This window comes from Narcine bancroftii, chromosome 10 (assembly GCF_036971445.1).
Source record: "Narcine bancroftii isolate sNarBan1 chromosome 10, sNarBan1.hap1, whole genome shotgun sequence".
Lineage (NCBI taxonomy): Eukaryota > Metazoa > Chordata > Chondrichthyes > Torpediniformes > Narcinidae > Narcine > Narcine bancroftii.
This window is the reverse complement of record NC_091478.1, coordinates 53,438,795-53,457,375: the sequence shown is the minus strand read 5'-3', so window position 1 is coordinate 53,457,375 and position 18,581 is coordinate 53,438,795. Positions and strand designations below refer to the sequence as shown.

The 18,581-nt window shown below is 39.9% G+C and overlaps 1 protein-coding gene across 1 annotated transcript in view; it reads left to right on the top strand.

The window, feature by feature from the left end:
- hydin (HYDIN axonemal central pair apparatus protein) overlaps positions 1-18,581 on the top strand; it is a 1,560,590-nt gene that overhangs the window by 1,096,118 nt on the left and 445,891 nt on the right. The window contains exons 43-46 of the mRNA XM_069900939.1: positions 2,461-2,644; positions 5,033-5,174; positions 6,799-6,961; positions 14,627-15,265. Coding sequence (XP_069757040.1) covers positions 2,461-2,644; positions 5,033-5,174; positions 6,799-6,961; positions 14,627-15,265 — 1,128 coding nt within the window. The remainder of the gene's footprint in view (positions 1-2,460; positions 2,645-5,032; positions 5,175-6,798; positions 6,962-14,626; positions 15,266-18,581) is intronic.

Sequence of the window (18,581 nt, the reverse complement as noted above, 5' to 3'; positions counted from 1 at the left end):
TCTCTTCTATGACCATAAACTCTGCTTCGGTGTACTTATCTCCAGCTTCAACAGTTGCAGTAAAACATCCAATGGTCTGCAATGGCTTGGTTGCTGTGTATAGATACAGTTTCTTGGAACACTTCTTTGAGGTACAGATGATCTTTTTCCTTTTCAACTTCTCCCATAAATGTCGATCAATCACATTACTGTCACTGCCTGAGTCTACAATGACCTGCACTGTCACTCCACCAATGATCACTGGGACCTTCTAATGATGTACTTCATTCAATGTAAATTGGTAACGACTCTGTCCCTCCTGGGTATCATCATCGTCACTGTCTATCTGGCGAATGGTATCTTTCTTTCCAGGATACTTTCCTTTCCCCCAGGCTTTGCCTTTGGAAGTTGTACTCTTCCTCTTCTGGTCTGCATTGGACTTGCTTTTGCACTTCTTTGCAAAGTGGTCCTTACCTCCACACTTTCTGCAAACTTTGCCTTTGGCCGGGCAATATGGGTCTTTTCCAAAGTGACCTCGGTTTCCACATCGATAACACTCCACGTCCTGTGTCGGCGTATATCTTGGCTGGTTATGGCGATGTGAGAGCCTCTTAATTTGCTGGCTTGAGTTGTCTTTCAGGGTCATGGTATGAAATTGCCCTTCAACAGCCTCTAATGCAGCAGCAATGGTTAAAGCATCGGTGAGTTCCAACTCACTCCCTCTTTCCAGTAGACGTCTTCTGAGTTTATCTGATCTGCAATGCTGTACGACTTGATCCAATAATTGGTTGTCCAAATCAGCTGGGATGTAATTGCATCCAACAGCTAGCTGGCGTAGTCTCGTCACATACTAAGCAATTGTCTGGCCAACTTTTTGACTCGTTCTCCGAAACAAATGACGTTGAAATGTAGCATTCGGTGTCACTACATAGTGTGCATTTAATGCATCTACCGCTTTCTGGTACTCATCCTTTCTTCCAGTATTCAAAAGTGTCTTAAATGTTTCCCGAACTGCGGGTCCTGCAGTGAAAAGAAGTAACACCCTTCTCTGCGCTTTTTGTTCAACTGTACCGGTATCTAGAAATAGGCCACGACTGTCGGCGTAGGATTCAAATTCTTCCAGCCATGCCTTCCACTTCACACTTACAGTGCTTGCATCACCAGTCGGGTCAAAATGAGCAATTCCAATAGGTGTTAGAAAGTCACCGTCTGCACCAGCCATGAGGAAATATTCCAGCCCCAAAAGTACTGAGTCAAAGAGAAAATTCTTATCACCTTGAAGTTGTCTGTAATCCTCTGTAATCTTGTTTAGTCTTTAATTTTCTTCAAGCTTCTTTCATCCTCGTCGCCAGTGTCACATTTGTGGCCCGAAATGTGAAGTTAATAAAACATTAAACACAAGTTTTATCAGGTAAACTTCTCAGTGTCTTTATTTTCCCGTTTCCTTTGTTCTCCTGCTTGTGTTCTTATCTCGCTCTCTCATACCACGTGACTTTCGGTATATCTCATACATATTCATTATCATGACAAAGAGTAGTACACAAATGTGCTGGAGAAACATGCAGTATCTATAGGAAGGAAAGGGTAACCAAAATTTTGGGCCTGGACCCTTCATCAGGAAAAAGTCAGGCTAAAGTTAATCTTAATGTTTTATTCCACAGACATGGCTTGCCTTTGCAAATAAAGATTTAGGAAGGATCACAGACTTGGGACATGTTCTTCAAGCCTGTGCAATAGATTTATTTTAGGTAGAGTGCAGTGTGCACAGTACTGGCCCCACACTTTACACCTTGGCCGAGCAAACTGGGACAGTGACAGCCAGGTCCTCGAATCATAGGTGTTATGTCAGAGTGTCCTTCTCCTAGATAGATGGCCTGATGAGGCTAACAAGCCCCATCTGTCCAGATTTGAAATCAGAGTTTATCTTTTAGGCTGGTTGCCAACTAAGGATAACGAGCCCACCCTACCATCCAGTTATACTGCTGGGCATTTGGCTGTGCCATGATATAGTAAACTCTATGAAAATGGCGGACCCCACAGGAAGGTGTTGCTGTGGATGCTGTAATGTAAGAGAGGCCATTTTCAGTGACCTGCCTGGCCCAGCCAGACAGTGGCCACGCACCAATCACTACACTGAGAAAGGAGCGGCAATGTATTATGGGTGCCCTTTCCCTGGGTGAGCGGAACATCAAGGCCTGACCTCACCCACTCTCTGCCCCCCCCCCACCTCAAAGTACCAGTAATACAAAGAGAAAATTCTGGAAAATCTCAGGGGTGCAGGCATTACTTGTGGTTAACACAATGAATGAAAAAGGTTCTGTTAGAAGTGAAGAGGCAAAAAAGATCTTGTTTCTCTTTTCACAGCTGTCAACTGGCCCACTGATTATTTTCCTTTCTTTCAAATTTCTAGTGCCCCATCATATTTTGTTTTTCTTTAAATCATGAATTAACCTGTTCTTTGTCTACCATTTTCTTTTGTAGCTAAATGACTGTTGCCGAGGGGTTGTATTCGATGGACTGGAGAATCAGTACAGTAACAATGAAACCTACACACTGCAAGCTGTCCTAAGAGCAATTAACAATAGGCGGCACATCTACTGTATCAACCTCAGTCAGGAATATGCAGCCATGAAAGCCAAAGAGAGAGCCAAGCTTGAAGAGGAAGGTATGTATTACAAGGCTGCACAAAAATACAGTCTCATGGAATGAGAACATTGACAGTAGTTTTTTTTTCCCGTGTGAAGTTTTAAGTGTAGCAAAGCTCTAAGAATTTTTAAATAATTTGACTGTTAGCAACGCTAAGCCAGAATTATCATAGTTACAATAGAGAATAGAAATTCCCAGAAGGCACCTTGTCAGAATGTTAATAATTACCCTGCTGTTTCCACCGGTATGTTTCCAAAGAGCGTGGACAAGCATTAATATGTTGGAAGTAAAGGCTAGTTGCATGGTAGGTGGGGAAAGTAACTTTCTGCAGATGCTGCGTAAGTTCTCCACCTTTGTGCATTGCACTGGACACTGATGTCCTCCACTCATTGTAAATAAATTTTAAATTTAGACATCCAGCGCAGCAACAGGCCCTTCTGGCCCATGAGCCAATGTTGCACATTTTTACACCTAATTAACCCGGATCGCCGGGAGGAAACCCACGAGGAGAATGTACAAATTTTGTAACATTCAGTGCCATTTTCGAAACCGTATCTCAGGTGCTGTAGCAGCAAGGCTCTGACTGTCCCCCCCCTCATGTCTTTTGGTATTTGCTATTGTTACTCTAGAGAAAACGTGCTTATTGTCCACACTATCTAAGGCCCTCAAAATCTATGTTCCTCGATTAAGTCACCTCTTATATAAATCTGAAATCTTATCCTTTGTAGTTCCAAAGAGAAAATCCCTACCATTCTCTACCCTGCTTCATAAGACATGTTCTCCAATCCAGGCCATGTTCTCCTTTGCACCCTCCCTCCCTGTGACTTCATGTGTTTCCTCTGGCTGCCCATATTTCTTCCTGCATCCCAAATATGTGTAGAATGGTGATCATGATTTATTATCTCTTGTTTATGTGGGTGGAAGAATCTGTGGTGAGTTGAGAATATGGGGAGAACAAAAATGTATTCATGCATAATTAGTGTAAATGAGTTGTTGGTAGTTGGCATGGACTGAAGGGTCTAGTTCGGGGCTGCAACTCTGTACTGCTACAGACTTAATCTTTATCCACATGCTGTGGATCGTCCTCCATCAAGAAGCCAATCAAAATGTCCAGGGTTCAACGGGCTCAGGTAGGCATTGATGGCTCAGGTAGGCCAAGGTTTCAACTCAGAATGAGCAACCAACATCTCCCCAAGATATTTTGAAGGTTGAAGGAGGTCGAGCAAAGTGAAGCAGAGACACAGCAATTGCAAGCTCCTGATGGGAACCACGCAGCTCTCATGTCCACAGGATGGATGGACATGTCTGGAAAGCCAATTGTTGCAACCTAAGAAGAAGTCAATCACATCAGTCTGTATTTAACAAATGTTGGAGCTTTAATGCTGTATAAAGTTGTTCTTTCACAGCTAATAGAGCCATAGAACATTACAGCACAGAAAACTAGCCACTTAACCCTTCTAGTCTGTGCCAAAACATAATTCCTCTTGTCCCATAGACCTGCACCCATTACATAACCCTTCAGACCTCTCCCATCCATATATCTGTCCAATTTATTCTTAAAACTTAAAAGTGAGCCCGCATTTACCACATCAGATGGCAACTTGTTCCACACTCCCATCACTCCCTGAGTGAATAAGTTCCCCCTAACGGTCCCCCTAAAATGATGTCCTCTCATATTTATCTCTCCTAATCTAAGTGGAAAAAGCCTACTCACATTTATTCTGTCATTTCCTCTCATGATGTTGTAAACCTCTATCAAATCTCCCCTCATTCTTCTACGTTCCAAGGAATAAAGTCCTTACAACTAGTTAGTTGTAAATTTACTACTCACTACTGCATGTACTGTGTGGAACTCTAGATGAAGTGATTAATACCACACTGTGTCACAAGTTCCCTGGATTACTTGATCTCCATTGTGCAATCAGCTTCCTGATGATCTGAGCTTTTCAAATCCAACTGCCTGAGTCACCTGACTTTAATTGCCAGGGGCAGCCATCAGATAAAATCCCTGTTAAAGTCTGGTATAAATCTTTCCCCTTAACTCAACTCCTGAAGACCCGGCAATATCCTAGTAAATCTTTTCTTCACTCTTTCAATCTTATTGATATCCTTACTGTAGTTAGGTGACAAAAAATTCCAAATTTGGCCTCACCAATACTGAATATATGGCAGTGATTGTTGATGGAATATTTTAGCTGGGCTTGAACCATCATGTGAAGTTAATGTAAAGTCTGACAGTTACTCTGGATAACTGTTCTGAAACAGTTTTCTTGCCATTAAAACAGACCAAAAAGCCAACTGCTGTTGGAACTCAGTGGGTCAGGAGGCCAAGGGACAGGTAACATTTTGGGTTTATCTACCTGGTTCTTAAATCACAACCTGCCTGTTTCTCAAAATCAACTAACAGGACAGTTGGCAAAGGAGAAAGCAGAGAGGGAGAGGACTTACCTGAAAGAGTTGGGTGAAGAAGAATACGAGGCTTTGACAGAGGAAGAGAGGGTGGAGTTTGACCTGAAACGTGCCAGGTTATTCCGGGAGCGCAGAGAGAAGTAAGTAAACCAGACAACCTCACACTTGTCAGAATACACAGATTATGCTCACTGATTCCAGAAAGAAAGGAACAAAAGAACCAGGGCACCTTGTTCAGCCCTGTGAACATGTTCTGCTGTCCGTTGTGCATTTACCAAGCTGTCCTGGACTCTACATCTGTCCTTTGTAACACCCTCACATTTATCAGCCTCAGTTTGAAGATTTCAGCTTAGCTCAGATACAGCAGGCTTTCACGTAGCGAGGAGAGCAACTGTCTTACAGCTCCAGGGACCCCACTAAAATCTGTGTGTAGTTTCCATGTTTTCTCTGTCAACAAAGGTTTCCTCCCAAAGTACAAATTGGGTGCTTCTTAGCTGATTGTGCTTTGTAGATCAAAGGACCTGTGTCCATGCTTTCTCTCTGTCCACAATTCTACAATGTGTGTGAAATAATGCTTCCATAGTTACACAGTAATATTCCGGAGTAGTTTCAGCACCGTGACCTGACCAGTCCCTGCCAGTGTACATGGTGTGCATGAACCTCTGCATGCTATTCTACATCAAGCTTTCCTCGTCTCATTTATCTCCATGTCCCTGAAATGAATCTGTTGCTTCTACTTTCAGAACTGGCAAATAGGACCTTTATTTATCCTTTTTGAATACTTTGTGTATCATTGCTTTGTGAGAGTTTTTTTGTGCTTTTATTTTTCCATTTTGAGGAAGGGAATGTTTTGTTAAGGAGAACATGGACCATTACATCACAATACAGGCCCTTCAGCCCACCAATTTTGACCTGACCCAGATAAATTTACTCCTCAATAATCTAATCCTTCACTATCTCAGACCCATAACCCTCTATTTTTCTTTCATCCATGTGCCTGCCTGCGTTTCTTTTAAATGACCTGATTGTACCTGCCTCCATGGCACCCACCACTCTCCTGATGGGGAAGTCTCGAGTAAAGGCTCCATTCCATTCAAAGGATAACTGTAACACATTATCTGAGGAAACTGTTGAGTAAAGATTCAAACACAAAGATGGCAAATGGAGATAGGGGAAGAGAGAGTCATGGTGTAATTGAACACTGGGAAAGATTGAAGAAGATGTTGAATGATTTACTCCTTGGAAACAATAGTTTAGAGAGAGTAGAATTTGCAATGAGCTTCTGTGTCTGATACAGGGAGCAGAGTTAAAGCCAACTGCCTCATGGTAAGCTTTTCTTTAAAGCTTTGGAAGTCTGTGTGAGCTTATCATGGACCAGGCCACTAAGAGTTTTACCAGCTGGTATTTTGAGGGTGACACAGTTGGCATAGCAGTTAGCACAACACCTTTTCATCACCAGTGATCAGGACAGGGGTTCTAATCCTGTGTTGTCTGTAAGGAATTGGTCCGTTCTCTCTGTGTCTGCTCTGGTTTCCTCCAAAACATACTGGGGTTGTAGTTCATTTGGGTGTAATTAGGCAGCAAGGGTTCATAGGCTAAAATGGCCTGTTCATTTGCTGTATTTCTACATTTGTTTAATTAAAATTTTAAACTTTTTTGAAAGAAATTAATCACCTGGGCCCTTGGGCTCAGATTCTTGTGGCCATTGCGACAATTCTGTCAGAGATGAGTTGTCTTCCATGTTAACAATATTTCTGTGTTCAGGGTTCAGAATAAGATTCATGAACGACAGCTACAAGAGCAAAAACTTAGGGAAGAAATGGAAAGGCTGCGGGAGGAAGAAGAACTGAAGAAAAAGTCCAAGAAGGGAAGAAAGGATTTGTATGTCAAGGATGACATTAAGAAATTGCAGATGAGTGCAAAACAGGTAGGGGAACAGGCTTACCTGGAAAGATAAAGATGAAGAGAGTCCGTTCTTTTCTAATCTACATCTGTGTTCAAGACACCAAGTCGTCTTCTGAAGACTTGAGGCCATTCCCCTCTGATCACAAGCCTGTTCTGGACCATTGTGTCTGATTCAAATGGAATTGTTTCTGTGAGAATCATTCTCTGTGGATTTCCCATTTACCCTTGCACAACTGGAAGTTTTTGCCATTTTTGTGGCCTCAGTCTCACCATGTGCAGCATTGTTAGAGTAGTGGATTGTGCAACACTATCGCTGTCCGTAAGGAATTTGTATGTTCTACCTGTGAACTGCATGTTACCATGCTGGAATCTTTAAATTCCATTAAATTAAAAATATTTAGGATGTAATTTTAATTACCATTATATTCATGCATTTTTTTTTAACTTTACGGATTGAATATTGCACTTCAAATGTTCTATTTCTGCATTTGTCGGTGGAACTGCTGTGCCTGGTTTAAACTTCTATCTCTCATCTGGGATGAATCTGAGAGTGAGCCAAAGCATGAAGTGCTTGCTGCTGATTTCCAATAATTTCAGGGGATGCTGTGCCAGTGAGAATCTCAACTGATAACAGTCCAGACTGGATACTGTTCTGTAACTCAGCATCCTGGCAAAGTTTACTGCCTGTCCTCACACAGGCAGGAAAAATGTGTGAATCACCTGGAATAGTCAACATCACCATATGGTAAATAAATTGAGGCAACAGAGAAAGAAGTCAGTAATTATACATGTGATTCCTCAGATTTGAGATATGGTTGCATTCCAAGGGTGTAAGGTTTCGCTGATGCACTTCTTGGATTTGCTTCTAGTTTAAAGTGTCTTATTTTAAAATTCTGCAATGATAATTTAAAATTTATATTTCTTGAAGATTGGTATTTCTTGGGTTTAGAGTCACAGAGAAATATAACAATGAAACATGCCCTTTGGACCATAAAGTCTGTGCATGCCATCAGCCAACCACTCCCTGAATTCCACCACTCACCTACATACTAGTGGCAAATGAACCTGCTATTGACCTGCTTTTCTTTGGCATGAGGAAGGAAACAAGAAATCACGAAAAAAAACAGAAAATCTAGAGGTAATCCACATAGAAAACTATTGCACAGAACCAGGCCTCTTCAAACCTTCTAGCTTGTGGTGAATTATTATCCTGCCTCGTCCCACTTACATGCACCAGGACCATATCTCTCCATCTCCCTGCCAGCCAGGTAACTGTTCAAATTTTTCTTACATGTCAAAATTGACCCTGCATTTACCAATTCAACTGGCAGCTCAGTCCACACTGTCACTGCTCCCCTAATATTAAACATTTCCCCTTTCACACATGTCCTCTACTTTTTATGTTTGTAAGTTCAGTGCAAAAAGCCTGCTTGCATTTACTCTATCTATACCATCATAATTTTGTATACATCAATCAAATTTCCACTCATACTTCTCGGCTCCAGGGAATAAAGTCTTAATCTGTTTAATCTTATCCTGTAACTCAGTTCTTCAAATCCCCACAACATCCTTGTAAACCTCCTCTGCACTCTTTCAATCTTACTGATATCCTTCCTGTAGATAGATGACCAAAACTACACACAATACTCCAAATTTAGCCACACCAATGGCTTTTACAACTTTACATCCCAACTCCTGTACTCAATGTCTTGATTTATGATTTATGAAGGCCAATGTGTCAAAAGTTCTCCTTATAATCCTAGCTGTGATGGCACTTTCTGGGAATTATGTATCTGAACTCCCAAATTCTTCTGTTCTGCCACACTCTTCAATGCCCTATTGTTTACCATGTATGTCCTTTCTTGGTTCATCCCTCCAAAATGCAACACCTCACACTTGTCTGTGTTAAATTTCATCTGCCATTTTTCAGCCCATTTTTTCAGCTGGTTCGGATCCCTCTGCAAGCTTTTAAAACCTTCCTTGCTAACGACTACACCACCAATCTTTGTGACATTAATGATCTGAAAAAGGGGACAGAGTATTTACTGATGACACTAAACTGAGTGGAAAAGAAAATTGTACAGAGCATGCAGAGAGTCTGCAGGGAAAAAGAAAAGATAGGGTAAATGAGTGGGCAAGGTGGTGTACAACATTAGTAAATTTGAGCTTACCCACTTAAGAAGGAAAAATTTACACTGGAAAACAGTTTTCTTCAACTGTTAAATTGATCTTCCAAAATGCATCACCTCACACTTATCCAGATTAATCTCCACCTGCCACTTTTCCACCCAACTCTGCATCCTGCCTATATCCTTTTGTAACCTACAAAGTTATATATGCCTCTCCACTACATGATCTAACACTATCTTCAACCCTTCCAACCTTTGTATCATCTCCAAACTTACTGACCCATCCTTTCAACCTCCAGCACTTCCCCTGTGGCCAAGGAGGATGCAAGATCATCACCAAAACCCCAACTATCTTCCTCCATTCCCACGGCAACCCAGGGTATATATCATCTGCCCCCAGAGACTTATCAATCTTAAATGTTTTTAAGAAGATCCAGCACTTCCTCTTTCCACACACAAGCTTGTTCTTTTCTGACCTCACCTTGACTTTGATGATTTTCTCTGGTGAATACGGAAGCAAGCTATTTATTAAGGACCTCCCCAACCTCCTCTGCCTGCAGGCACATGTTGTCTCCTTTATTCTTAAGCAGCCCTACCTTCACTCCTTCTGTTTTTCACGTACGCACAGAACACCTTGGGGGTTCTCCTTAATCCTACTTGCCAAGCCTTTCTAATCCACAAGACAGCTCTCCTGTCTTTTGTTAAGTTTCTTCCTGGTTACCATATCATTCTCATGAGCCCTTCCTGATTTTTACTTCTTTCTTCTGCTGAACTAGCTGCCTCACCTGTTTAGTCCTATGTTCTATGAGAGGCTGAATTGCCTGGGATTGTTTTCCCTGGAGCTTAAGAGACTGAGGTGGGATCTTATCGTTCAAGTTCAAGTGTATAACTATCTCACTGCACATATACAATGTGGCCAAAAAGCATCTTTCCAGAACACGATGCAAACAGATACTGTATAGACGACGCTTTCCTTATTCTAATATATCCTAATTTCAGAGTATCATCTTCCAAAGCGTGAGGTACAATATCCCAAATTTAGATTTCTTTAATCCAACAAATCAAACTCTGTGGCTGTTTCTTCATGAAGTTTTAATTCATTGATAGAACAGATAAACATTTTGCATAGGTTTGCACTAGGACTTTCATAAGGATGAATAGCAAATCATTTACTGTGTAATAGAGACAAAGGTTATATAAAGATATAAAAATTTATATCGAGATACAAAAGCTTTTAAAGAGATATACAATTCAAAGAAAAATGTCACGCTTCCTTCACATCTTGTAGAATAAGCAAGTGGTTAGTCTGGGTGGATATTCTGACATATTACATCATAGTTACTATAGTAACATTACAAACAATAGTTCTCTTAAAGAGATAGGCACAAAATTAACTAAGAGTCAAAAATCACAATGTTTTAACCTTTACATTCCAGCCCCTAATTATTATAATACACATTAATGGCTAATACATAATGGTTACTATTACAGATGTGCAAAGTAAATATAGTAAGTATAAGATTAGAAATCAAAATTTTCAGCTTCCTGTAAAAGACAGATTTTAGCAATAGGTCTATTTAAGTAACCAGTCTTGGTTTTAATCCGCACATGCCAAATTAAACCTTTCTTGTCTGGAACTGTATCCACAATTTTCCCCAGCAACCAAGTATTTCTTGTTGAAGAATCATCCATGATAATTACAATGTCTCCACATAAAAAAATTGCATTTAGCTTCAGACCATTTTTGTTGTTCTTGTAATAATGAAAATAGCTTCAGACCATTTTTGTTGTTCTTGTAATAATGAAAATATTCTTTAATCCATCTTTTCCAAAATAAATCTGCAATAAATTGCACGTTTCCATCTGTGTTCCACTTTCAATACATTATTTACAAGAATAGGATTTAGCTTATAAATACGACTTTGTTTTGTAACATTCAGATTCTTCTTCAATTTTGATATCTTGTTATCAAATGCCTTTTTCGGACAAAAATGAATAATCTCCAATTCAGTATTCACCAACTCATCAACTGTTAGGTAACAGCTCTTTCGATGCTTCATATTCTTTCTTGATTCGATTTAAAAGTATAGTTTTTAACCTAAGAATCCATGCTCCTTCAAACAAAACCATGAAGAGTGATAGCAAATTAATTGAGTGATTGGATCATTTTCACTAGATATTTGAATAGTGTTTACATTAATGTTTTGGATTTCAGGATCCTCCATTGAAATTGCTTTTAACTCTTCCGGATTTTGAGGCCACTGTTCTTAAGATCGTGAAAGAAATTGAGGATCTGTTCAGAAAAGATTGAATTTTTGATCCTCATGAAGCTGTGTCAGCTGGATTATCCATTGTTTTAACATACCTCCAATGATTAGCATGCAAAACCTTTTTGATTTCATTAACTCTGTTCATCACAAAGGTACAAAACCATGTAGTTTTGTTATTAATGTATTTCAGGACTGATGTACTATCAGTCCAAAACATACAATCTGCTAACTCCATCTGTAATTCTCCTCTTAACACAGTGTCCATTTTGCTCACCATAGTAGCGGCAGTCAATTCCATTCGAGGTATGGTGACTAGTTTTAATGGAGCCACTTTGGTTTTTCCCATTACAAATCCACAATGTACTCACTCTTGGTTATTTTGTGGTACTAAGTAACTGAGAGTACCAAAACCATCTTCACTTGCATCAGCATTGTGGTGTAACTGAGCAAATGTGGCAATTCCAAAGACTGTTGGTTTCAAACATCTGTTGACTTCAAAACTTTCTAATATTTTAAGACTTGCAATTCAATCTATCCAATCTTGTGCGATGGATTCTGGTATAGTTTCATCCCATCCAAATTTTCTTCTGCACAATTTTTGCAGAATTTTCTTGGCTATTAATACTATTGGTGCCAATATTCCCAAAGGATCGTATATTGAGTTTATGATCAAAAGAATGCCTCATTGTTAAAGACCGTTCTTTCAAAACAATTTTGATTTTGAAAACATCAGATTGAACACACCATTGCACCCCTAGAATTCTTTCAAAAGGTAGAACATCACAATTCAAATCAAGATGCTCTTTCTCCCTCAGAAATAACACACATCTCGACTGTTGCTCATCCATTTTGTAAGGAAGAAACCTCCTTTATTACAGATCTCCTTTAATTCTTGATAAAGATCTATTGCTTCTTTTTCTGAAGCCATTGAAGTAAGCCAATCATCAACATAAAATATTGGTTAAGTCTGGACCTTGTAGAAGTTGAGGATTCAATGAAACTCTTTGAAATGATGATCCACAATCAAATACCTACATGTATTTTCTCTTTTTGTGGATGTATATTCTACCATTTTTACATTCCAAGATATCTTCTGATACCTTTTCTACATAACCCTTGGCTATCATATCTGAGATGACATTTGGTATATTATTTCTGATGATGCTTACAGCTTGATAACATTATCTTCAAGCACATTTCCTAAGAACAAAATTTACACAACTCGGTGATGAAGTTGCTCTAAATAGGTGAACTGTCATTCTGCATTCAATCATGTCTTTACCCTAATCGCCATCAGACCGCCATAACAATCTTTAAAAACTCACAATCTTCTGATGGCACCTTTACTTGACAGGGTTGAGTTACAGTAGCCAGAATAGGAGCAGTTGTGTGAGTTACTCCTGGGAAAAGGGCAACACAGAATCAGTGGCTTTTGAAATAAGGAAGATCACTTCACTCTCTCTTTGGAAAAGATGACAAAATTCTACTGGCTCTATTTTTGTGTGGCCACTTCATTTAACCCTTGTCTTGTTTGTGACTCCATCGTGGAAGAAGATAACCACATTTGTTTAACCCTTGTCTGGGTTTATGAATTCATTGTGGAAGAAAATTCACTGTCTCTTTGAGAAGAGGGCAGATTTTTCATGTGGAAAATAGAGTTGTGAGTAAAGAGACCTGAAGATATGATATTTAAAAGTGCTCTATAATTATTTCTGCACTGAGAATATAAGACCTTCAAGCAAAACTAAAACAATGTTGAACTTTTAAAGATCGACTTTTCAGAGTGGGACTTTAATTAAATACACACACACACACATACACACACACACACACACACACACACACACACACACACACACACACACACACACACACACACACACACACACACACACACTTACATTTGCATATAGTGGGGTTAAATTTAGAGTTAAGTAAGTTTAGAGCTAAGTAAGAAATGTTATATTGTTAATAATTTAATTAAAAACTTTTATTTTGAATTTATCATTGTCAGATGAATATTCCATTTGTCTTGTGTTAGTGCTAACAAAGTCCCTTTAGTCCCAAACAAATTTAAAAGGGTTGTTAGTTCATAACAATACAGATACAATGAATGGAGTGAAATATGAAAGCCTGCAGATGTTGTGATTGTAGTAACCTGGAAGAATGGCCCGGGTCTGAAACGTTCCTTGTCTAGCTTTACTCCCTGAGAGACTTGCTGAGTTCCTCCAGCATTTGTGTTTTTACACACTCAATACACAGTGCATAATAATTGCATATAAAAGGTCACAGATAAGGTAAATTGTCACTTTTTTCCCAGAATAGGGGAATCTAAAAGTAGAGGATACAGGTGAGAGGGGAAAGATACATAGGGGAACCTGAGGGGCATGTTTTTGTCCACACAAGGAGTGGTATGTATGTGGAACAAGCTGCCAGAGAAATCAGGAGAGGCAACCCGACTTATAATTATAATTGGGACCAAAGCATCAGACATATCTTCAAATGGATGCAAGTCAGAATTTTGTCTGCTTGTGTGGAATATTGAAGTGTTACAGCAAATTTTTTAATCAAATTTTTTTTTCATTGTAGATTTGTCAATAACGAAGTTTTCTTTCTGAGTTTGTTGATCAACCTTGACGAATCTTTCAACATTCTGGTCTATGCTTACCTTGTCAGTCAGCATTCTGGAGTCCCAGGGCTGGGCGTGGCCATCTCGATTCCTATACGCATGCGTGAGTCTTCGACTGGCGCATGCACAATGGGTTCATGTATTGGAGTTTGGTTAGCATATGTGTGAGAGTTAAGCAACCTAATGATAGTAAATTCACATCCTTAAATCTCGCTCATGCACCAGCCGAACTCCAATACGCGAACCCACCATGCATGCGCCAACTGAAAACTCTCACGTGAGCACAGGAATCAAGGCAGCTATGGCCAGCCTATGGACCCTGGGATGCCGACTACCAAGACAAGTAAGAACATTTTGACAATTACATGCCCTGTACCTCTGATATAGTTTGTCAAATACAAATGTTATATATTTTTTAAAATGTGGTCATATGTGCAGATGGATGCAAGTCACCTAAGGAGAACCTGTATTTTCAGCCTTTGAGTGATATGGGACAAAATCAAGTGAATGGGGCTAGCTTAGGCAAATAATTTGGTTAGTTTGGACATATTGGTGTAATGGGCCTGATTCCATCCTCTGTCAGACCGTAGGGGAGAAGGAAGATCATTCCAAAAGCAAAGAACAAACCACATTCTTGGTTTTGTCTTTTTTTTTTCCAGAGTGCAAACAATACAAATTTGAAGACTGAGGTCTTTGAAACCAAAGCTGCCACTGTGGATCACAATGAATTCATCCAAGTAGAACGTGGTGAAACAGAAGAAGGGATCAAAAAGAGGAAGAGCAAGGATGTTAGAGGCAGTCATGGACTCCTGGACAAGTTCAATGCAGTCCCAGGCGAGGAGACACCCAAAAGCCCAGAGAAACAACTCTTCCTGAGGTTTCAGAAGTATGAGGGCAATCAGAAGAAAATTTCCCAAATTCTGGAATTCTGGGACAGAGCACAAGGAATTGTTATTGTCCCACTCTCTGAGGAAGGCCAGACTGTGTGGGAGGAGCAGTCCTCAGAACGGCCGGTCCCCTCAAGTAAAAAGGGAAAGAAAGAGCGACAAGAGAAAGAGAGAGCTGAGAAGGAAAGAGCTGAGAAAGATCGTCTGGAGAGGGAAAGGCTGGAGAAGCTCCGAGATGAGAAACCCAACAGTTCTCCACAGTCTGATATAGTGGAAGATGGAGAAGCTGTGGGAAGTACAGAGAAGGAAGAGAGGATTGGAGTTCCTCAGGTCAGGTTGTCTGTGAATGATCCAGAGGAAAACATTGGGAAAATTGTTCTGGACACTGGCAAAATACCATCAGTAGAAGAGGTATGGAGATAAGGAATGCTCCCATGGCATAATATGTTGCTTTAATGGGTAATTAAGTTCTGAGGGCACTTTTAGCCGGTTTTACAACGGACATGTAAAATTGCTCCAAAGCTCAAGGAAAGCCCTCATGCTAACCACACTTCTAAATTTTTGCCCATGACCAATCTATGCCTTATCCAGTAGGGGTTAGACACACTAAGAATGCATTCCAGATATGAATGATCAAAAAAGATCACTTAAATAAGATTATTATTCATTTTAACGTGAAATGAGATCAAGAGATATAAGATGCAAGGAGCAGAATGTTGAATCCATCCGGATGGATTCAGAATAGTAAGGGGGGAAAAAATCACTGGTGGGAGTTGTTGATAGACCACGATAAAATAATATTACACTGGTATAGCCAATAAACCAAGAACTATCTGGTGTATGTAAGAATTGAAAGGCAATTGTGATGGGGGAATTTAACTGGCCCAAAGATTGGGTAAATTAGGTTGGCTGAGGAAATTTGAGGAGGTCTTCGTAAAATACATCTGTGAGCATTGTTAGCTTTCTTGGATAGCATGTTACTGAATGAACAAGGGAACTTCTATCACAAATTTGATCTTGCGCAATAGGATAAATGCAACAAATGTTCTTCTAAATAGGGATCGACTCAGAAAGAGTGATCCTATTATGGCTGAATTTCTCATACAAATGGAGGGTGCAATAATATGATTTATGTTTGAATAAGGGAGACGACAACAGGCGCAGCTGGCTAGTGGAGTCTGAGAACAGACTATATTGTTGAACAGATGAGAAATATTTTTTGGCAGTGTGCAACAGAAGTATATTCCAGTCAAAAGCAAGGATGTTAAAGGTCTCAAGAACCTGCCTTGGATAAATGAAGCAATAAACCAAGGAATCAAATTAAAAGCTCGTGTGCACAAAGTCCCCAAGAGTAGTGGGAAACTGGAAGATTGGGAAATTTTAAAAAGCAACAAAAAACCACCTAGCAAGTAATAAAGCAAGATAGATTATGAAAGTAAACTAACACGTCATATAAAACAAACAGTAAGCGTTTTATGATTATACAAAGTGCTAAAGTGAATGTAGGTCTCTGTTAAGATGAAAGTGGGAATTAATATCACATAAGGTGAAAATAGCCCTGGTCCTGAAAAAATGTTTTGTGTCAGTCTTTACAATGAAGGGCATGTACAACATGCCAAAGAGTTAGAGTAAAAATGGGATGGAAGGTGAGGAACTTGATACAATCACTTGTGAGTGCTGAGAAAACTTATGGTTCTAAAGGTGGTTAAGGTAAAAGTTCCATTGTTGGATTAATGCTACATTTAGAATGTAACATAGATGAAATTCTTTGACATTTGTCTACCATAAGGTAAACAGAGAGTCACCACTTTGTGACCCCTCACAGAAACCCAGCACCTGATGTTCCTAGGTGGTCTCCCCTCCAAGTACTGACCATGCCTGTTCCTGTTTAGTTTCAGAGGTCAGACAGTCTCATGCATATTCAGGCTATTAGGCTTCTATGCTACTGGAATGTATTGCAGGACACTGAAATAAACAGCAGAAGTAATAGCAGAGGCGTTTGTGATAATTTTCCAAAATTCTCTGGACTCTGGGCAGGTCCCGGCGGATTGGAAGATAGCAAATGTCACATTGCTGTCTAAAAAAAGATGTAGATGAAAGGCAGGTAAACAAGAAAACCTGAAAATACTGTGATCTATAAACTCAGGTCCCGCAGGTTTCGAGCTTGAACTTTTTTCAGCAAGCCTGATGAAAGGCTCAGGCACAAAATGTTGACTTTTCTTTTATATTGCATGGATTCTGCATGACCTGGTGCGTTTTCCAGCACTTCTGTACACTTCCAGCCAATTAGCTTAAGTGTCTGTAGTTGGGAAAATGCTTTAAGCTGTCATTGAGGAAATTGGCTAGAAATTGTTGCAATACTCAATCACACCATTGATTCATGAAGGGCAGGCCATGTTTGACAAATTTTCTGGAGTTCTTTGAAGATATAATGAGTTCAGTAGATAGAGGGCAACAGGTGGATGCTATATACTTGCATTTCCAGAGGCATTCAATGAAGTGCTACATAAAAGACATACACAAGTGGATTTGGGAATAATGTAATGGCATGAACTGGTTAACCAACAGAAGACAGAGAGTTGAGACCAGAGTTTCTCTGGTTGGCGATCATTGGTGGGTAGAGTTCTGGAAGGGTTGGTGCTGGGGCCACAACTGTTCACAATGTATATTGACCATTTGGAAGAAGGAACCAAGTATCATGTATCTCAGTTGCAGAAAACACTAAATTGAGTGAAAAAGCAAATGGTGTGGAGGATGCAAGGATCTGGCAGATGGAGCACAATGTTAATAAATGCAAGGGCATCCTCTTTGGAAGGAAAATAATAGATCAATTTATTATTTAAATAGTGAAAGATTGTATCATTCTGTTATGCAGAAGGACTTGGGAGTGCTTGTTCATGAATTACAAAAGTTTAGTTTGCAGATCTAACAGGTAATCAAGAAGGAAAATGGATGTGGCATTCATTTTAAGAGGATTGAATTTAAGAGCAGGGAGATTCTACTTCAACTGTACAGGGGTCTGGTGAGGCTGCACCTGGAGTACTGCTTCCAGTTCTTTTATTGAGGAGAAATAAACTATTCATTCCAGTGAGTTTGCCCTGCAGTGCAATTATGAACTGATCCATTCTCCTGCTCAGCCCACTCTCCTTCTCCTCAGAGCCTTTGATGCCATGGCAAATTCTCTGCCTTAAGTACACCTCCACAACTGCATATGACACAAATTTCACAGATTAACCATCCTCTGGCTAAAGAATTTTCTCTGCATCTCTGTTCTAAGTGGATACCCTTCAATCCTGTTGTGCTTGACTTTTTAAATCTGCTTTGTCCATCCTTTTTGATATTTGAAAAGTTTCAATAAAATCCCCCTTCTTTCTCCATAATTCTAATGAGTATAGGCTATAAGCCATCAAATGTTCCTCATACAAAAACCCTTTCATTCCTAGAATTATCCTTGAGAACTTCCTCTGAACTATCTCTAATGTCAGCACATCCTTTTCTCACCAGTGCCTTATAAAGCCTCAACATCATAGATCTGCTCTTATATTCTATTCCTCTTCAAATGAATATGTTTACCTTCAGGATATCCTGCTTGAGGACTCCCAAGTCCTTGGCATCTGGGAATTTTGAACTTTCTTCCCATTTCCTGCCCCGCCTAATTTGTCTAAGCTCTCCTGCAGCCTCCCTGCTTCCTCTACACTCCCTGCTCCTCCACCTACTATTACAAGAT